The sequence below is a fragment of the Leptonychotes weddellii genome, chromosome 11, assembly GCF_054177405.1.
Source record: "Leptonychotes weddellii isolate Sample4059 chromosome 11, ASM5417740v2, whole genome shotgun sequence".
NCBI classification, from domain to species: domain Eukaryota; kingdom Metazoa; phylum Chordata; class Mammalia; order Carnivora; family Phocidae; genus Leptonychotes; species Leptonychotes weddellii.
In genome coordinates this window covers 31848905-31871644 of record NC_138379.1, presented here as the reverse complement: position 1 = coordinate 31871644, position 22740 = coordinate 31848905, and the positions used below count along the sequence as shown (strand labels likewise).

At 37.0% G+C, this 22740-nt stretch overlaps 1 protein-coding gene across 1 annotated transcript in view; it reads left to right on the top strand.

Moving 5' to 3' along the window:
* The window catches only part of ANO5 (anoctamin 5), an 84677-nt gene that overhangs the window by 19602 nt on the left and 42335 nt on the right, over positions 1-22740 (top strand). The window contains exons 4-7 of the mRNA XM_081798455.1: positions 2904-2972; positions 4027-4305; positions 8744-8857; positions 11253-11368. Of these exons, the coding sequence (XP_081654581.1) occupies positions 2904-2972; positions 4027-4305; positions 8744-8857; positions 11253-11368 (578 nt within the window). The remainder of the gene's footprint in view (positions 1-2903; positions 2973-4026; positions 4306-8743; positions 8858-11252; positions 11369-22740) is intronic.

The window sequence follows — 22740 nt, the reverse complement described above, 5'->3', positions numbered from 1 at the left end:
AAGATAAATGGAAAGGGGAGTTCAAGGAAGTTCTGTGTTCCCTCACACAGATGACTATTTTAGCATCCTGTCCTCTTTCTTCCTTCAACTCCCCTTTCCATTTATCTTAGTCTCTGGATCAGCCACTCACTTACCTAGAACTTGTCATTACTAACAACTACAAGTCTTTATCATCTCATTCCAGGCATCCATCTATCTGACCAACCCCTCAAATATTTTGGACCAATACCCTTCCTTCTAGCAGGACCATATAAGATACAAATACCTTAACCCCCTTTTCACTGCTAGTCCTTATCCACTGCTTTCCTATGCTGATCCAGCTTAAATCTAATGGTCAACAAATGTAATCACTCTATTACCTATGCCTTCAAACCCCTGCCCCTCCCTCACTTGTGCTTCCTTGGTAAAACAGCACCTGCAGTTAAACTCACCTTTCCACTGACGGTGTACCGGAACCCGGCAGAAAGAAGGACATGCAGTTCACTTACAGATTTTACCTCATGTTTGTGCCCGTCGACCTCAGCTGAGTGAAGTTAATCATGCCTCAGCAGTCATGCTTCATCTCCTTATTCAGTTCATTTTCCCACTCTCCAAGAACAAAAACCTTCACTTGATCTCAGTTTCCCTGCCAGCTACTATTCTTTTCTCAAATTCTTTTCTGTCCCATTTTCTCTTAAACCCATTCCCATCAGGCCATCACCTCAACCATTCTCATTTTCGTATAAATAAATCCAGTGATCAAGTCTTAACCCACATCTTACTTGACCTATTAGCAGCGTGTTTCTCATTTCCTTCTCATATGTATGTTCTCCACTTGAATTCCAGAACTCTATATCCTCTTGGTTTTTCTTTTATTTCATTTGTTTCTCCTTCTCAATCTCTTCCTCTCCCTGATCCTTTATTATCATAGTGCCTAAGGGTCCAATTCATAATCCTCTTCTTTTCCCAGCCTGCATGCATTTCTTTGATGAAACATTCTGTCTCACAGTTATAAAACCACATCTGTGGTAATTCCAAAGTTCACCTTCCAGTCCATTCTTCTCTCCCACATGACTATTTTGTGTCTCTGCTTGGAAGTCTCATAGACATCTCAGGCTTGACAGGTCCAAAATGAGCTCCTGAACATCCCCCGCCCCTCCTAAAATCCTGATCTATCTACAGGTCTTCCCCATCTCCAGTTACTGATCCTACATTTCAATAGTTGCAAAGGATGTAATTTTTGATGTATTGCTAATGGTCCATTTAAACCACTTTTTAGCATATATCCGTAGAACTTAAATATCATGGAAATTTGATACCCACCATCATTCATTAAAAAAAAATGAGTTATATGAAGAAATTCTTCTTCCACACTTGAAATTTTACATCATTTATTTTTCTCCTTCATCTGAAATTTCCATCCCATTTTCCCCACTTAAATTTTTCCCAAAGTAAATATTTTACCTTTGGGAGTCTCTTGTTTGTTCATTTTAAGTTTGCTGCAACAAATATAAGTATACACATTGAAATGTTTTTATTTCCCTTAACCAGAACAGTCTAAGCCTTAAACTTTTTCTTCTGTTTTGAGTTTTTTAAACAATTGTACAAGTATATAATTGATAAAGCATCATGACTGTGTTACAAAATTTGACAATTACCAAACATAAAAAAATAAACTCATCATAAGTTCGTTAGTTAATGAGATGGACAGAGGGGCTTTAAATATATTTTCTTTATTAATAGATGAACAAGAATTATTTCCAGAATGAGTTGGCTCAACTTCAGCTATATTCCTCTCTTGTTTTTATATGGTAGTATAAATTCAGCTTCTTCAGATAAATAAGTAGATTGGAATAGAAAGATTATCATTTAAGCAGATTTAATCTTTTTTGGACTCCTGAATACTGTCTCCAAATTATAGTAATGTATCATAAAAAGAGTGTTTAATGGTCCATTGGCTAACAGTCCTTTTAGTTCTTCACTTTTGTTGACCTCAGAGAATTGGCAGCCCTGTAACTTGCAAAAGCATTTGTTACTAGAATGAAAAGAGCCGTTCGCTTTCTCAGTTCTGATAACAATATTTTGAATGCCCTCCTCCTTTTTCTTGTCCACCTCCTCCTTTTTCCTTGGTCTTCTGGAAGTTTGCTGTCTGTCTCAATCTGATAACATAAAAGAAGGGCAGTTAGGAAGGGGTAGTGGAGAGGAAACTTTGCACCACTATCACAGACCTTTTCTCATCTGTAGCGAACTTTGCAAGTGGAGAAAAAGAGCACATTAAATTATCTTTTACTCTTTGTAAAGTTTGAAGATATATCAAGGTAGACCTATCAATTTGAAGGTAAGCATTCTATATTATCATCATAAAGCCAGTTACTATAAAATTCTTCACACTTAAGTTATAATGAAGGCCACAGGATTTTTCAACAATCAATGCATTGTTTTGAAGCCCGCAAGTAATGATCGTTTTAATTTAATTTAATTTTTCTTCTAAGTGAAGCTATTCTGTTCTCCAAGTTTAAAAAGTCATAATGATATTTTGGCTTAAAATTGAATTAAATATATCATTTCTTTTTAAGAGTATTGATAATATTTGTCATACTGAGTCTTCCCAATCAGGAGCATGATATGTCGCTCTGTTTACCAAGGTTTTTTTAATGTTATTTAGTAAAGTTTTGCACATATTTTCAGATAGAGGTCCTGCACATTTCCTGGAAATTATTCCTAGATATATTGGATTTTTATAGTTATATTGTGAATTTTAGCACAGGTGAATAGCAGGACATGGTGCTAAGATGCAGGTAATACATAAAATACTTTTACGTATAACCATGGGAGGGACAGAGGACCATCTGGAATAACAAGTCTGTTTGTCACTGGGCAAATAAAAGTGTTCTACATAATTCTACTGATTTGTTTTTCCATAGGAAAGGAGAAAAGAATTTGAACAAAATCTCAGAAAAACAGGTCTTGAGTTGGAAGTTGAAGACAAAAGGGTAAGTATAGTTGTTAATTTGTACCAGAGTCTTGGTGTTTGAAGCATTGTTTTCTTCTGCTATGGACCTTGACCAAATAGACTTCGTGTTTGGGAGCAATACAGTAGTTTTGTTGGCCACAGATATGTAGATGGTAGGGCCTGTGGTCTTCCTGGTAAATAAGCAGGTCAGTGCTCTGAATATAAGATGATGAGTTAAACATTGTAAAAATAGACATACATAATTCTATTCAGGGTACAAAGAAAGTGAAGACACAGGTCTTGTTTCATATCTCTCATTCTGAAGGCTGCTATAATCTGACACTCTAGTTAACCTGGCTGTCTTATAGCACAACCCACTATGGGTAAGCCAAGTTGACTTTCTCTGCTCATGAATATGGCAAATTCTTTTATTTATTTTTTTAAATCTCTTGCCATCCACTGGTTTTCTAGAATTTCCTTCAAAATGATTTTTAAAGACCTATTTCGGATCCCACTTTGTCCACGAAACTCCAGTATTCTCTAGTTCTTATTTATCTGTTTTTACTGAACTAATAAATATGTGTTACAATCTATAACTTGGTCATTCTTCGGTGTCATGAACCCCTATTAAAGTTCTTCTTCTAGGTATAGGCCATGGGTAAGAAGAGTAAGTATGTCTTATCCTTTGTATGTTGTGTCCCTCATATATCCTAAGCACAGTTCTGAGCTCATGGTTAGTCACTAATAACTTAAGAGATTGCCCAGAATCACATATGTATCTGTAGATTCTTGGCTAGTGTACATTGAGTCTGAAATATATTTTTTAGAATATTCTTTCTTTGTCTCTGTCACATACACACACACATACACACAACAACATTTACACATATACATACATGTATATGTAAGTGTAATACATAGATACATGTTTTGAGCATTTGTTCCTCTAGAAGTTTTGCTGAAAAATGTCAATAAATTGTAACTGCTGTAACATCTTTAATTTGTTTGAGATTTTATAAAACTTTGTTTCTTTGATCAGTTTGGTAACAAATAAATCATAATGCTTCCTGTTATTTTGCCTGCTTTTTCTACAGAACTCTGAAGATGGAAGGACTTATTTTGTCAAGATCCATGCCCCTTGGGAGGTACTAGTTACTTACGCTGAAGTGCTGGGAATCAAAATGCCTATTAAGGAGAGTGATATTCCTCCAGCTGAGAATATCCCCTATATGCTTGGGCCTCTGAAGCTCCCAAAGAATGTGAGGCACCCTCATCCTGAATATTTCACTGCCCAATTCACCAGACATCGGCAGGAACTCTTCCTCATTGAAGACGAGTCAAGCTTCTTTCCATCCTCATCAAGAAACAGAATTGTAGGTAGAGAAGACCTTTGGTCACATCCCTTCAACTGAGGCATACGTGTCTATGTGTGCTTGTGTACGTGTGTGTATACGTGTGTGGTGCGATGTCTGCACAGTGTGTCCGCATGCATTTTGATAAGTATTTGGTGGGATTAAGTGGGTTCAAAAGTCCACCTGGACCATTTAAACCTGTTCACCTACTGACTTATCAAACTTGTTTAAACACAAAAGTTTGACAGTGTGGACACAGTTAAGATAGAGCCTTCATGTAATACTGGGACAAGCTCTTAACTGAGAGCCAGGGCTTAGCTTTTATTCGTTCTTTGTAAAATGGTTTTAGAGTTTGGTTTTATGAATACACTGCATAGCAGGAAGAATATTGGTCATTCCAAATGAAAATGGAATTTTAAAATTTCTTTATATATAGGTAGCGTTTGAGAAACCTCAAAACTTTTTCCTCTCATTGAAAACCATTTTCAGTCCTGAATAATAATATTTCCTCTCTATTTGTAGTCCTAGAATCTTTATGTTTCCCATTAAAAGCCTCTCTCCTAAAGAATCATGCTTCCCCTACCACTGTTTCCTCATGTTAAGGTAGGAATAAAGTCTACCTCACAGGTTACTCTGAGAATGAAGTGAGTTAAGGTATGAAAGACTTTGATACCTGAATATACTAGGTGCTCAATAAGTGTTAGGTATTATTGTCAAAATCAAATGAAAGACTCTGTGTGAAGCACTTTGCAAACTGTAGAGTACTTTAGATAGACTTGTTATGTTAAAAAGTAGCTAGCAAAAGGCCAGGGAACCAGGAGGAGCAAATTAGGAACTCGATCAGGTATAGAAATATTAGTATCCATTTCTCTTTACTTGTTCTGTGTAAAGAGTATGGATACCTTAGATTAAGTCAGCTTTAAAACAGCAGTTTTTCCTCCTTCAGTGGAGCAGAACTATTTTTGCTCTGTTGAAGAAGTTATTTGGGAGATTAATGTGGAAGAGTCCCTTCCTTCCTATCCTCATCCAGGACACTCAAGTTTATGTATGTACACATTGAAAGTATTCCAAAAGCCTCTTACATTGGTATTGAATTTCATACTTCTCAAAGCATCTTCACAATCATCATGACATTTGAGCCTTGTGATGTATATTTTATAACATCTAGCATGTATATATATTCCCAATTCTAACAGCTATTGAGTTTATTCCCAACTTTTCTGATTTACAAACAATTCTGTAGTTTTCAACCTGGTATTTACATATTTCAGTGTATATGTAAATTTTTCTGCAAAATTGATACCAGATACAAAATTACTGGATCTAAGGGCACACACATTTAAAATTTTATATTGCACTATCACTCTTTACAAAAAGATGTACTAATTTGAGTCCTAGTAACAACATATGAGAGTGCTCCATGTTCCATATCTTTCTCGACATTGGAATTTACCAATCTTTCTTTTTCTTTCTTTTTTAATTGTGGCATAATATGAATAGAGGTAGGCCCCCAGGTTGCAAGCAAACAGCTCACTGAATCGTCACAAAGCAAACGCAACCATGTAACTGCCACCCACATCAAGGAGAAAAACTTGTTCACCCTCCAGAAGTCCTACTAACTTCCCAGTTACTATTCCCATTGTCCTCAGCAGAAGTTGACTTTTAAATTTTATAAAAGTGGAATCATGCAGTATATATTCTTTTGAGTCTGGCTTCTTTGGTTCAACACTTATTTGGGTGATTTAGCTCTTGTATGAGTTTTTGTGCATTCATTTTCATTACTTCGTATTGAAATTTATTTGTGTGTCATTATGGTTTTAATTTGCATTTCTCTGATATGTGTTTGGATGCTTTTATTGCTTATTTACATAGGCACTTTTGTGAAGTCCCTGCTAAAGTCTCTTGTCTATTTCTCAATTAGGTCTTTCCTGGTTGATTGGTAGAAATCGTTGATATATTCCTTATATGAGCCCTTTGTTTATCATATACGTTACTGATCTTTTCCTACCTGTGCTTCCTTTTTCTTTATTTTAATGGCTTCTTTTGCTAAACAGATGTTTTTAATTTTAATGTAGTCCAGTTTCTCAAGCCTTTTCTTTATGAATCATGCTCTTAATCTTTTAACTACCACCATGACCATGACGTCAATTTCCTATGTTATTTTTTTGAAGTTGTATTATTTTATTTTCCACATTGAAACCTAGCGTCCACCTGGAATTCATTTTTGTGCATGGTGCAATTTCCCACCGTATATGTGGTCATTCATTCAGTTTGTAGCAATTATTGAAAACATTCAACTTTTCATACCGTTTTTCAGTTCCACCTTTGTTATAACTCAAGTTTCTATATATTCATAGGTCTACTTCTGGGCCCAGTTCTGCAGCTTTGATCTTTTGTCTCCTTTTGTATCGATACTGACAACGTTGAACCTTACTTGAGTTCTGTAGTCCTAGAAAACAGGGACCGTTAAGGAAATTCCTCACTCCTCATTCTGGTGAACTGCTTCCTTTAAAGGATCACCCTAGCCCCTATGAGTATTCATAGATAACCACTGCCCCCATCTCCCAGTTTGACTTGACAGCACCGCTTGCCACATAATTCATCCTAAATTCGCCTGGCGATTGAAGTGTCCATCTATGGTAGTTGTCTTTATACCAAGAAAAAATTAAGCTTCTCATATCTCTATGCCAAACAAGTAGTTACAAGTTGGAGTCAGGTGCCCAGGCTACTTTCCCATAGAAACAGGGAGGTAGGGATGCTATCTTGCTTGATGTTTACATTTAAAAGGGATGGCTCCTAGAAAACTTAAGGAAAACACTCCTGGGTTTTAAAACTGTCAAGAGGCTTATTTAGCTTTGCTACAGATTTATATAAGTCTCAAAGGGATAGAGAAAGAGTTTATAATTACAAGCTCTCTAAAGGAAATGCTCTAAGAACAGAGAGGTTGGGGAGGAAGTCTCTTTCCCTTTTGGCACCAGGGAAATTTCAGTTCTTTTAGATTTATAATTAGCCTTGTAATTTCTCCCTTTTGTAATTAGTTTGTAGTAATAAGAGTCAAACATAGACCCTCCATATTCTCACTCTTGGTCTGATAAATGGCTAGCTGAACTATTTATCCCCACTGATCCATCAAAACAAAGTATTTATTAGCTGAATTGACCAGACATTAATTAAACTTTCCTCCCACAGAAACTTCAACTTTGATGTACCCTTAACCCAAGCCAACACTGGCATGTATAATAGCCCTTCCTTACCGCAAAGAAGGACACTCCCTGACCCTGGCTTGCCTCTCCCAAATGAATAAGTGAATGAGTGAATGAATGAATGAATGAATGAATAAAAAGAAAAGTCTCTTTTTGCCAGACTTTTCAGATGTTCACAGGGCTCCCTATTACAAGTTTCCCTCCCCCTCTTGTAATAATCTTTTCATATAATGTCTTTCCTAAGTCCAGATTTATTTATTTTTTTTGACAACATGCTGTATTTTTTTTTTCACCATGGCTTCATAATAAGTCTCAATATCTGGTGGAGTAAAATTTTCCACTTTGTTAATACCCTAGGACAGAGTTCTAATTTTGGTGAATCTTTCCTAAAGAAATAATCCAAAGTATGTAAAATAATTAATATCTATTATATTATTTGTAAAAATTAAAACTGCTTTCATAAATTATGATAGATTTACCAACATAAAATAGTAAGATGCACTTAAATGAGTAACCAGATTAGCTAATGGTGATTCGAGAACAACCAGCACTCCAACCAACAATTCTTTAACTTAGGAGATGTGAGAAGGGGGACGGGGAGGGAAATAGATTGAAAACGGTGCTGAAAAGACCAAATTCATCAGAAAAGCAGAAATTCTGAAAAGGTGCTGGAAAACAAAGTACAGATAGTATTGAACTGGCAGAAATATGAGAGCAGAGAACACCAAAGCCAAAATTATATGGAGGAAAACACTGATGCAAAGATATAGATGAATGCAAAGTAGTTGTAGAGATATGGTAACCTTGTGTTAATAAATTCAGATGTCAGGAAGAGGCCCTGTATAAATCCTCAGTGTAACTGAAGTAATCAGCATAGCTGAGTATCAATTCTATCCCATATTCCCACAGCTGAACTGTTAGTGGTGATATTACACTCCCAACTTGAATGCCTGATTGTAGGAATTTTGGCACAAGACTTCCAGAGGAGCTTGGGACAGGAGAAGCAAAATAAATCATGATCCATTCCTGCCTCTCCCCAAGGGAATAGAGAGCTCCCATACCCAGGAGCTAAACTACCTGCAAACTCCATACAAGCTTATCCTCTGCATCTTCCCTCAAACAACAGAGGGAAGGTTCCTTCTGTAATCAGAGCCTGTATCTACATTCAGACAAAGTTGGACATTGTTAAATTGCGATGGGAAAAAAATGTGGATAGCATAAAGTTCTGAAATGTGTGTCTAATGCTTACCTCATAGGTTTATTATATTCTCTCACGGTGTCCTTTTGGCATAGAAGATGGGAAGAAAAAGTTTGGGATTGAAAGACTGCTAACTTCTAATACTTACTCATCTGCCTATCCACTCCATGATGTAAGTATAAGCTTGGTTTTGAAATACTGAGCCCATTTTCCATCTGACATTCAGAGGTTGCCTTGTTGGGAGAGAGAATCTTCCCTTTGCTTCCTTTTTTATGACAGGTTGCTTAATTCTTACTCATGTTGGGAAAATCCCCCAAAGACTCCCTAGTTCCCAGCTGAGAAACTTCCTAGCTATGCTGAAACATATGGTTAACTTTACACTGTGGTTTCAATGGAAATTTATTTTTAAAAGATATTACATTTGTATGTGAATTTTCTTTAGAACCCATATTGAAAAATAGCAGTTTTATTAAAAAAAAAACAACAACAACACTGCAGAGTAGAATATTTGGAAATTTCTATCTGAACCCATCAGATCTTTTCTCATTTATGAAGTTTTGGCTTAAATTATATGCATTTATGTATTCGTTCATTAGATACATGATTGGTTTTAAGTACGTGCATACCTCCTTTTCTTGTGCCTTGCTTTATGACACATTGCAGATATTGGGTTTTTTTTTTTTTTACAAATTGAAGGTTTCTGGCAATCCTGTGTCATGGAAGTCCATTGGCACCATTTTTCCAACAGCATTTGCTTACTTCATGTCTCATTAAAAAGTGAATTTTTTTGGTTTCCCACTGCATATATAAGTTGTTTACACTAAGCTGTAATCTATTCAGTGTGCAAGAGGTTATGCCTAAAAATGGTACATACCTTAATTAAAAAGTACTTTATTGCTAAAAAATGCTAACCATCCTCTGAGGCTTCAGCGAGTTGCAGTCTTTTTGCTGGTGGAGGGTCTTGCCTCCAGATGGCTGGGGACTGATCAGGGTGGTGATTGCTGAAGGTTGGGGTGGCCATAGCAATATGTTGAAATAGGAAAATGAAGTTTGTCATATCGATTTGACTCTTCCTTTCACAAATGATTTCTCTGTACAGAGAGATGCTTTTTGATGAACAAGGTCTGTTCCTTACTGTCTAGTTGATTATCTTTGATATGTTTTCTATAAAAGTACAGCAGAATTTTCCAGAATGGGTGGCAGTTTTTAACAGGAGTATCAATTCAGGTGAAATTAACTTCAGTGTTAGAGAAACCATCCTCCTTCCCCAAGCCCCTCCCTCCCTCCACACACATTTGGCAGAAGAACTAATAGGGGATTAAAGATTCAATATAATGCCACGGTCATTTGGTAGAGAGATATATAGTGGGTTAATAAACACTATACAGTGCATTCTCTGTCAGTCTTTCTTCACAGAAGGGCTCATTCCGTTTTAGAAGATTTTGAGGTTTGGTTTGTTTTTAGGGCATTAATTCTCTTCTTACTATTACCAGGTCATTAAGCCAAATTAATATCCTCAGTCACCAGCAAGTTTAATCTGTACATCCAGCCTTCCAGCAGAGTCATTTATGATCACTAGAAGATCAGTGGTACTTAGCTGTTGTGAGAGATAGTTATAACTTACTGTTAGTTTTACTTTTTTTTTTTTTCCTATCCTGAATGCAAGGTTAGGTACTGGATTTTCCCTTCTGTGCATTAAAGAATCATTTTTGAAGATACCCAAATAGGCTGCCTTTTTATTTATTTCAATTTTCAAGATTCAGGAGGATTAGCTACAGAAGAAGAAAAAAGTTGGAATCTAGGTGATATAAAATCTTATACCTTATCCTACCGAGATTTTCACATGTGCTTAATTTTCAATTGGATATTTATTCATGTTGTCTTTGGCAGTTCACTTGTCTGGGCAAACAGTTAAAAGAATGTGTTGAACTACCATGTGTAGAAAGTACTCTGCTATGTCCCGAAGGGATATTATTAATAAGGCAACTCAGTTTGTAACAATGGGGAAAATGCATGAAACAGTACTGAGGTTCTTTGGTGCTAACATTTGTGATGCATGTTTTAAATTTTCGGGGAAATTGTGTCAGTGATTACCAGTGAGGGCCAGACAGGTCTGGAAGAGATTCCTGTCATAGTAGTGTGACTTTGGATCATTCATTGAACTTTGCTTGAGTATAATTTTTCCATCTATAAAATAAAAGTGTATTTCTAAAGTCCCAGCCAGTTATACTGTTAACATGAATCCCTGAGCTGTGAATAATCTGGTAGAATTTGAGTAGAGAAGAAAGGGCATTCCACAGGAAAGAGCAGCTAGAGTAAAGCCAGAGTCTCAAACTTTAACTTGTATTTTTAACTAACTGGGTGGGGGGGATCTTAATGATTATCACTATTGTTATAGTTTATTATAGATTTTAGGAGATAATTATACATCAGTGGAATATGAAAATTCAAATCAAAAGTAAAAGAACAATTTGCTGCATTCACTAACCTTATAAAATCTGTGTTTATTTACTTCACCCCTGTCTTTTGCTTTGTCATTCAAATACTTTCTTTTTGAATATCTGTAGGGTCAGTATTGGAAGCCTTCAGAACCTCCCAATCCTGTCAACGAGAGGTACATACTTTGCCAGAATTGGGCCCGCTTTTCCTATTTTTACAAGGAGCAGCCTTTAGATTTGGTTAGGTAAGTTCCTTACATAGTATTAAACTGATTAAAACTTGATGATGTGATTTTTATTCACAATGGCATTGCATTCCCTTTCTTTTCCCACTGTTTTCATCCACAACATGTTACATCTTCCTAGTTTTGTATCCACACTATCATTTAGTCATTCATTTGTGAATTAGAATGCTGTTGCCAGAATACTTTTAACTACCATGCAGAGGTAGCTCGGTAGTTGGTATTTAGGTAGGCTGGGTTCAGATCCAAGTTCATCCTCTTAGAAGCTACATAAACTTGGTCAAATTATTTAACCTCTATGAGGCTCCTCTGTAAAATGGGAATAACAATGGTGCTTTCCTTATGGGTCTGTTTAATAATGAAATGAGACATGTCTATATTTTTAGCATAGGGGCTAGCACTTAGTGCTTCATACATATTAGTTTTGTTTTTCTGAGTCCGGGGATTTAGAAACTAGCAGAAAGCTTGTGCACAGAGGTCTGTGTGCATGCATGTGTGCGTGCGTGTAGATCTCAGAGATCCGTGAAGGCACGTGTTCCATGACCTCAATTCTTTAGACAGTTTCATTGGCTAAGCAAGAAGCCTGCCGTTGCAGGTTCCTGCTTTGAACCCTGACAACGCCCCATACATACAGGATGTCAGGAGACTCGTGCCAGGATTTCAGTAAAGGAACAATCAGATGAGACCCTTGGTTGCTCCACACCTGGTGTTTCACTTGGGGATTTATGCTGGTAATGCTATGCTTGCACAGCATCACAGTGTCCTTTTTATGAGGCTGATGCCCCCAAATCAGTAGAACAGTTATCTCAAAGGTTTTGTTTAAGGCAAGTAAGTGGAGATTTTTAAGAATAAATGAAAGGCAGGTAGCATAGATAAGCTGGTACTTTCTGTAAATCATTATATGAACTCTTTGTTGGATAGATGTTTTAATTGTTTTGGATAATGGTCATTTAACAATTCAAATAGTGAAGAGACTTGCAAAATGTTAAGTGGAATTCTACCTCTGTCGAACTTGGCAGAAGTAATTGCCCTTGATTTGGTATATCTATTCAGTTCTATTTTTATGTGCATGTGTAATGAAATGCATACACAATCATATTTTTTCCTTAGAAAAAACAATGGCATCTTTATTTACTTTTTTGCTGTCATTTTCTTTTTGCGCTAAATAATATATTATTGGTACTCCTCCTGTGAATACACACAGATCTATCTCAAGTTTTTTAACAGAACACAGAGTGCCATATTATAAATGTTGCAAAATTCATTTATCTGTTTTTCTGTCAGAAAACAGGCTGTCCCAGATTTTTCACTGTTACAAACCTGCTGCTAAGGACATTTGCAGACATTGGGCCCTTGGAGAATGTTTTCATAGCATATTTTTAAAGAAGCATAGTCATCAGAATGAACGTTTACATAGTTTATATTGCTCAAAATATATTGAAAGTATATATTCATTTAACATTTTTAAACTATCAACAGGTGTTTCTACTACAAGTATTCTCCAAAGATTTGTATTTATGACCTTGGGTATATACAAACACATTACATCTTGGGTCAGTGGAGGTTATATCTGTAATACTTTGTTAGCCCTTGCAAATTTCCTTTTACAACAAAATGGAAACTCAGATATTTAATCAGGTGACAGTGCCTAGCATAAATTTAATAATTTTTAAAAGTTTTTCATCTTCTTACTATAATAACTTCCCATTTATAGCAAGCTATACTTCTTTTTCATTTCAATAGTAAAATGATATTTTTAAATAAATGTAAAATTTTAACCAAGTTTAATGTAAAGAACTTAGGTGAAATATTTAATGTAATATTTAATAAATATTTAATGTAAATAACTTAGGTGAAAATTTTTTTAAAAGTTAACTTAAAAGGTAAAAAAGAAAACACTATGTTATCACAGAAGTAGCAACTGCAGAAAACAACTATTATTTCTAGGGTTTCTTTTTAGTGTTTATGTAAGATAATATTCTTTTTCTAGGAACAGACAATGAAGTATTTAGGGATAAAGGACCATGACATATTCAACCAACTTACTTTCAAATGGCTCATCAAAAGATATCTCCATCTATATTTATATCTCTATATGTCTATATCTATATTGTCCAAAGATAGATATCGATATATAGATACAGGTATATAGATAGATAGACATATATATCTCTTCATATATATATATATAAAAAATATATATATATATGAAGAGAAAGAGGGAGTTATATGAAGAGAGAGAAAGTACAAATGGAAAAATATTTTTGCAATAAAAGAATTAAAGAGTATATGGAAGTTATCTAAATTATTCTTACAACTTTTTCTATATATATGAAATTATGAACAAATGGAGACTTTAATAAAAGGAGAGTACAGAAGCAGATCCACACATATGTGGTCAATTGATTTTCAACAAAGGTACCTGGTTATTCACTGGGGAAAGGATAGTCCTTTAAACAAATGATGTTAGAACAAATGGGAATCCATATGCAAAACATGAATCTTGATCCTATACAAAAATTTAAACTAACTTGAAATGGATCAGGGAACTTAGTGTAATGGCTAAACCTATAAAACTTCTAGAAGAATGTTTAGTGGAAAAATTTATATGGCCTGGGGTTTGGCATGGACTTTTCAGGAAAGACACAAAAAGTACAATTTAAATATATATAAATTTGACTTCATAATAATAAAGTCTGCTCTTTAAAAGACACTGTTATAAAAGCAAAAAGGCAAACCACAGGCTGGAGAAAATACTGGCAACACACATATGGACAAAAGACATTTAGAATATTTTAAGGAATTCTTAAAATTCAGTAATAAGACAAAATCATTAAAAATGGACAGAAGATTATAACAGATACTTCACCAAAGAAAGTATTTATGGATGGCCAGTTAGTAATCAAAAAATACATAGCATCTGTATTCACTAGAGGAGTAAAAATTAAAACGTCTGTCATTGAGATGCTACTACACCACCCACTATTATAGCTAAAATCTAAAAAATTGACAGCAGTAAGTGCTGACAGGGATCTGGAGCAACTTGAAATCTCTAAGTGCTGCTGGAATGCAAAATGGTGGAGAAACTCTATAAAAAATTTTAGTTTCTTATCAAATTAAATATGAGTTCTTTTTTAAGATTTTATTTACTTATTAGAGAGAGAGGGAACACAAGCAGGGGGAGTGGGAGAGGGAGAAGCAGGCTTCCCGTGGAGCAGGGAGCCCGACACAGGGCTCAATCCCAGGACCCTGGGATCATGACCCGAGCCGAAGGCAGACCCTTAACGACTGAGCCACCCAGGCGCCCCAAATATGTACTTTTTTACGACCCAGCCATTCCCCTACTAAGTCTTTACCCAGGAAAAATGCAGCATATGTCCACAAAAACACCATTATTTGAATGTTCATAGCTTAACTCATAAGAAAAACCTGGAAGCAACCCAAAGGTCCATCAATTGATAAATGGATAAACAAACAATCATGTATACACACAATGGATATTTTTCTCTGAGATAAATTACTGATACACGCAACATCAAAGGATGAATCTTCAAAGCACTTTGCTAAGGAAAAGAAGCAGGCCACGAAATGTTGCATAGTCCTATGTTTTCATTTATAAAACATTATTCTGGAAGAGGCAAAACTATAGGGACCAAAATTAAAGTAGTAGTTGCCCAGATCTTAGTATTGGGGAAGGGGTTAACTGCAAGGGTCTCAAGGGAACTTTTTGAGATGGAAATGCTCTGTATGGTTGATTGTGGTGGTGGTTATATTGCAGGGTTGTGGGGTTGCAGGGTTCTTGCCTCATGGAGTTGAAGTATAAATCTTGTGGAAAATAGGGTGAACTGAGAGTTTATTAACGGAAGTTGAGAACAGAAAGGAAAGCTCCCTAGATAGGGGTTCCGAATGGGTTGCCACTGAGGGCTTTTACGGTCGGTCTTTTATAAAAAACTGACCAGGGAACTTGGCAAATATCTTGTCTGTAACATTTAACACAAACAAGGTAGATTTGAAAATATTATGAAAATATCTTGTCTATATTTAGAACAAACAAAGTGGATTTGTTATGTTTTCTTCTCTCTAGTTAATATCTTGTGTATAACATTTTTCCACATCTGGAATTTCTTTTCTTTTTTTTTTTTTTTAAGATTTTATTTGTTTGAGAGCAAGAGAGAGCATGAGGGGGGAGGCAGAGGGAGAGAGAGAAGCAGACTCCCTGCTGAGCAGGGAGCCTGATGTGGGGCTTCATCCCAGGACCCTGAGATCATGACCTGAGCTGAAGGCAGACACTTAACTGACTGAGCCACCCAGGTGCTCCAACACATCTGGGATTTCTGTGAGCCTGGTCATGTAACCCCCTACCTAGCTTCGCCTGTCTCTTACTTAGTTACAAGAGTGCATGCATTTGAACTTATCAAATTATACACTTAGGTATATTTTATTATATATGAATTACACCCCAATCAATTTGTATAAACAAACAAACAAACAAACAAACCCACTCCTCTTAGAGGATTAACTTTCTGGGATAGAGGGTAAGATGGGTTTAGTGAAGAAACTCAGAGGGGGAAGGGGGAATTCCTTCTTGGAGAAATGAACATCACTGGCGTGGGGGAGCTGCAATCCTTACACAGTGACCTGGACAAAGTGTTGAAAGCAGTTCCCCAGGAGCGCCTGGATGGCTCAGTTGGTTAAGCTTCTGCCTTCGGCTCATGTCACGATCCCAGGATCCTGGGATCGAGCCCCGCATCGGGCTCCCTGCTCGGCAGGAAGCCTGCTTCTCCCTCTCCCACTCCCCCTGCTTGTGTTCCCTCTCTTGCTGTCTCTTTCTCTGTCAAATAAATAAATAAAATCTTAAAAAAAAAAGAAGAAAGCTGTTCCCCAAAGATATTCCTAGTACAAGTGAGACATGTCTGGGGACTCCCCAGGATGCCTGGAAGGAAATGACGCCGGAGATGGGGGGCAAGGCCTGTAGTTGTGCAGGTAGGAAGTGGCAATTGGATGTGGATTCCTAGATTAACACTTGATGTGATCTCACTTACATACCAGTCATTAAGCTATTGTTCCTCAGCTGCAGCCCACCTTTCTATAATCTGCTTTCTGAAATTGAGCCTGGAACTCTGAGAATCACCAGTATGCTTTGCCAGTTAGCTCACTGCTGGGCTCTGCCAGCAAGAAGCACTAGGGAGACCGAAAGATGGGAGGAGGAAAAGAGGATTTGTTTCTATTGGTTTATTTATGTGTTTCCTGTTTCCTTCCTGTGAGCATTTCCCCAACAATTCTTTCCTGGCTGTGGCCGTGTGTTCCTATTGCTGTGGCTGAATGCTGTTTACAGTTTTGCCAACACTTGCAGATCCAACCCCTTATCTATTGTGAGATAGCCCACCAACTTGCCATACCTCCTCCTCAGAGACCTGGGTCCCAGCCCCACAGGCCCCCTCCTGTGACATTAGAGATAGCAGCACCAGCCACGGACACCGTCTTCTGGGTTGACTTTTAGCTTGGGGGAGCACCGGGTCGTTGATGATAATTTTGAGCATCCAAAGTGTGATCCTGTTTCACAGCTCTATATGTTATTTTCCCCTTGCTTCCATAAGCCCCTCATTTTTTATATTGATTTTTTTTTATCCAGTTAAGAGTTTGTTGGACTTCTCCATTGTTTTTACCCTCCTAGTAATAAACAATCTGTGGGAAGTTGTGTTACTCATTACAATTTCTCCCTAGACTTAGCATACAGAAAGATTCTCAACTGAACCAGTATTCACTGTTTTGGTTGCAAAATGAGTTTCCAACTGCAGCACTCCTTCCACATTTACTAGTTGTCCCTCATCATTCTTTCGCCAAAGCCCTTGGAACTGGATCCCATGTCTTTCTAACATTCCTCCTTTTTCCTCCCCAAAACTCTACCCTTTTCACTTTTGGCATAATAAGGCTTATTTCAGTTTGTTTTCAATATTAGTTAAAACCCAGGGGAGCGGCACTCCTTCCCAGATACCTTTCACCCATTTCTTGCCCGCTTCTCTTATTCCTTATCCCTTATAGCTTGCAACTTCATTGTTTCCTGATTTATCTTTATCAAAAGAAGCAGATATATGTATTCTCTAAAATTTCTCCTTGTTAAACAAAAGTGGCATTCTGTATAGACTCTTCAGCACTTTGCTATTTTCACTTAACAGTATATCCTGAAGATCAATGCATGAGTTCATGGAGACATCGTCATTCATTTTTCTGCTTTATGGTACACCATTATGTGTCCTTGGACATATTGTTGGGAGTATCTTCAGGGTAAATCCATATGCGTGAGATTGTTGGGTTGCAGGGTAAGTGCATATATAGTTGTGTTAAAATTTGCCAAATTCACCATACAGTACATCATTAGTTTTTGATGTAGTGTTCCATGATTCATTGTTTGTGTGTAACACCCAGTGCTCCATGCAATGCAGTACTGTATGGTGACTAACATAACATAATTTTAAAAATAAATAAATAAATAAATAAATAAATTTTTTTAAAAATTGCCAAATTCTCTCTCAGTGGGATTGGACTATATGGAATTCCCACGAACAATGTATGAGAGTACAGTGTGCACTGTCAAGTTTTCTAATTCTTGCTAGCTGACAGGTGAGAAATGGCATTTTAGTGTAGTTTTAATTTGTATTTCCCTTAATATGCATGAAATTGAACATCTTTTCATATGGTAAGGGACATTTTTGTAGCTTTTTAATGAATTGTATATTCATACCTTTTGTCCATTTTTCTATAGAATTTTTTCCTTCTTTTTTAGTGTTTTTAAGTTTTTTATATACTGAGGTTTTATAATCCTTTATCTATAATACATATTCCTAATATTTTCTCCAAGTTTGTCATTTGCATTTTGACTTTGTATATGGGTTTTGTTTTTATTTGTTTGTTTGGTTTTTGCTATGTAGAAGTATTTTCTTATTTTATATGAAGTCAACTTTATCAAAATTTTTATTGCTTTTGGATTTTTAGTGACAATGCTTTGTTTTTTAAGATTGTATTTATTTATTTGAGAGAGAGAGAGAGCACAAGTGGGGTGAGGGTCAGAGGGAGAAGCAGACTCCCTGCTGAGCAGGGAGCCTGATGTGGGGCTCGATCCCAGAACCGTGGGATCACGACCTGAGCCGAAGGCAGATGTGTAACAACTGAGCCATCCAGGCGCCCAGACAATACCTTTTTTGTACACACAAATTATAGAGGAATTCTCCTACATTTTCTTTTACTTGCATAGTTTCATTTTTTGTGTTTAGATTCCTGATCCATTTAGAATTTTTCGTACATATCATGTGAGGAGGAGATCTACTTTTATTTATTTGTCCCAACACCATTTATTAAGAAGTTTATTGATGTCTCAGTGATTTGAGGTACTACCTTTATCTTAAACTAGATTTCTTTATGCAATGGAGTTTCTTTCTAGATGTTCTGTTTCATTCCTTTGATCTAACTAGCTTCTCATGTATCAGTCCCAGGCTGTTTTCATTATAGCACCTTTGCTACATATGTTTTACTATGTAGTACTATGTAGTATGTTTTAGAATCTGGTTGGGCTAATACTTCATCATAGGTTTTACTCTTAGTGTTTCCTTTTACATTCTGCATATTTATTCTTCCATATAAACTTTAGTATCAACTTGGCTAGCTCTTTACTAAAAAACAGATTGTTGGTATTTATATGGGTATCACATTAAATTTACAAATTAACTTAGATAGACCTGATAGTTTGATGATAATTCAGTCATCCTAATCAAGGAGAAGGCATGTCAAGGAAAAGATGTCTTTGTTCAAGTGTACTTTTGGGTTTTTCAGGAGTCTTGTAGATTTTTCTTTGTATAGGTTAGGCAACTTTCTTAGGTTTAATGCTAGGTATTTTATATTTTTTGTTGCTATTATAAATTATGTATTCTCATAATATATCTTCTAACTTGTTTTTATTTATATACTGAATGCTATTGATTTTTGCATCTTAATTTTATATTCTGACACCTTGATGAATTCTTCATTGAATTAGTTTTTTCAGTGATTCTTTAAGGTTATCTAGGTATAGTACCATGTCTTATTTATTTATTTATTTATTTGTTATTTTTTAAAAGATTTATTTATTTATTTGAGAGGGAGAGAGCACATGCATGAGTAGAAGGGGCAGAGGGAGAGAGAAACTCAAGCAGACTCCACACCGAGCTAGGAGCCTGATGTGGGGCTTGATCTCATGACCCTGAGATGACAACCTGAGCTGAAACCAAGAGTTGGATACTTTTTTTTTTTTAATTTTTTTTTTTAAGATTTTATTTATTTGCGAGAGAGAGAATGAGAGACAGAGAGCATGAGAGGGAGGAGGGTCAGAGGGAGAAGCAGACTCCCTGCTGAGCAGGGAGCCCGATGCGGGACTCAATCCCGGGACTCCAGGATCATGACCTGAGCCAAAGGCAGTCGCTTAACCAACTGAGCCACCCAGGCACCCCTAAGAGTCGGATACTTAACTGACTGTGCCACCCAGGTGTCCCACCCTGTCATTTTTAAATAGAAATAGTTTACTTTTTTCTTTACCAATTCTTAGGTCTCCAGTTATTTTCTTTTGTTCAGTTGCATTGGCTAGTAATTCCAGAACAATATTAAATAGTAGTAGAGATAGTGGGTGTCCTTGCCTTGTGGAAATGCCTCCAGTGTGTCCTCATGAGTAGAAAATTGTTTTGTCCTTGAACATTACTTTATCATTTTGCTAGGAAGCCCCGAGAGTTTTGTTTGCTTGCTCGTTTGTTTTAAAATCTGATTGTTTTAACACATTGTGTTTTGGAGGTGATTGTTCTAAGTCAGTTTTTCCTCGTTCCTACTGGATCCTTTCAATGCATACCTTCTATTTTTTTTTTTTTTTCTTCTGGAAAGTGTTCTTGGATTATAGTTTTAAAATATCAGATCTTTTCCAGTATTTTTGTTTTCTTTGGACTCCACTTATATGTATATTGGCCTTTTTTTGTCTGCCTTTATATCAAACGATTTCTCTGCGACTCTTTTTACTTCTCCATGTCATTTTCATTTTTCTGATAGGTTTCCTGTTTTTCTTACTGTCTTTTATTAGATTTTCACTTAATTGTCCCTTTATTCTCCCTTTTGAATACCTCATAATTTCAGCATCAATTCTGATACAACCTTTTGCAATTTTTCTTTTTCCTCTCTTTATGGAGTTCTTTCACCTCTTGTTTTATTTATTCCAATTCCCACACTTATTATTTATATATTTCTGGTATTTTCTTATGTTTTCAATTATTTATTTGAGAAAATTTAATTCAGTTTGTAGTGTTTTATTCCACTATTTCTTATGTTCCTTTGGGAGAATATTCATTAGCTGAAATTATTTGTTTAACATTGTTGGTTTTTCTAATATAGTTTTGTATAGACATGGTCTGCTTTTGTCTATTTGTATTTAACTCATAGTGTTTCAAGCATTAGGGTGCACTCTTCTGCTAGCCCTTTACTATTCCATGCAGTTTCTTTTATGGATGATGGTGTGTGGTTATTGTCTAGGATCTACAGGATCCCTCTTATTTTCTTCTTTCTCTTTCCTGCCACACCTTTAAGGAGTACCACCATTTACATGTGACTCTTCCCCCACAAATGTTGCTTCTTTGAGGCTTCCATTCCTGCTTATTTTCAGATCCCTTCCTTTTGGCCAGTGCTGTGGATTACCCTATCCCAAAATGTGTTCAGTATTATGACATTTAGTTACATCTTTTTCTCCCCCTGGCAGTTATTTTGTCTGTATTTGTTTAATGTCTGTACCCTACTTTACATTTTTTTTTTTTTTTTACTGGAACTTCTTAAGCATCTTCTTCCTTGCTCTCTGGTACATCAGGTTTGTGACAACAGGTGGCAGGTCCTCTCTTGGAACTGGGTTTTTTTCTTTACTTATAGTTAATTTGAAGATCATGGTATTCTCTGTCATGATGCTGAAGGCCTGTATTGGGTGTGCTTTTATTTCTTTTCCTTGTTGATTTTATGGTTTTAGGAAAAGTTTTAGAGACTTGGTAGCACTTAATAGCAAGATGATAAAAATAAAAAACATCCTTAAAAAGAGAAAGGAATTGTCCATAGGTGCATGATTACAATGCACACGGTTCCTTTAATGAGCATTTATTAAACATCACTAGATACCAGGCAAGAGAGTAGGGCTACAAAGATAATCAGAACATGGTTTTGATGGTTATGAATATATTCACAGGAAGACATCCAAATTTATAATAATTATAACAGAGCGATACTCCTGAAAGAACAGAGCACGGATGAAAAAGCACCTACTTTTGTGACAAGTTCAGGGAAAGTTTCACAGCACTTATTCTTGAGCTGTGTCTTGAAAGATAAGTAGTAAGTTCCAAAGTAAACAAGTTAGGTAAGAATGTCTCAGGCAGAGAGACGTAGTGCAGAGCACTGGGCTGAGGAGGAACACTGGGCGTTTAGTTCTTCATATAGGAGTAGAAGAAGGCGAGACTTGAATGTTTATCAGCAACATCATGCAGAACACTGCTAAAAGAAGGGATAGAAACCTTTTTGAAGCAGGAAAAGGACATGGTTCAGTTTTTGCTTTAGAACCATCACCTCAGGGAGAGGGGAAAGATGGTGGAGGAGTAGGGGACCCTATTTCAACTGGTCCCCAGAATTGAGCTGGATATCTACCAGACCACTCTCAGCACCCACGAAACCAGCCTGAGATGTAAGAAGATCTGGATCTCTACAAACAGAATATCGCAGGTGGTTGGTTTTGAGGTACGAAGCGGAGAGCTGTGATTCTACAGGCAGATATCGGAAGATAAACGGCAGCGGGAGGGTGCCTGGACGTGGGGATCCTACCCCACTGGTGAGTGACAGGCTCGTGCACTGGGGACGGGCACAGACTCGCAAACTGGTAGTGTCGGGAAAGGACTTTAGGGCAGCCCCTGGGGTGGAAACCCTGAGCGGCGGAGTTGCACGCGCGCACGAACTGGGAGCGGCTGGCAGTTTTAGAAGCACAAAGGGCAGAGACGTGCCCCGACCTGGAGGCAGGACTGGGAGCGCTGCGGAGGGGCGCACAACCCAGGACGCTTCAGTTTATAGCAGCACGGACAGAAACGGAGACGGTGTGGCCTGGGGAGCTCACTGAAGAACAGACTGAGGTCTCTCTGCTCTGAGGCAGAGGGTTGGAAACGGTCTCTTCTGCTCTGACTTGCGGAAGAGACGCGGAAAGCCGCCAGGGAAAGGCGCCAGAGAACAAAAGCCCCAAAGACTGATTCCCACTGAGCCCATCCCCCGCCACAGGGGCGCAGGGCAACTCCGCCCAAACAGGGTTGCCTGAGTAACAGTGCGGCAGTCCCCTCCCACAGAAGACA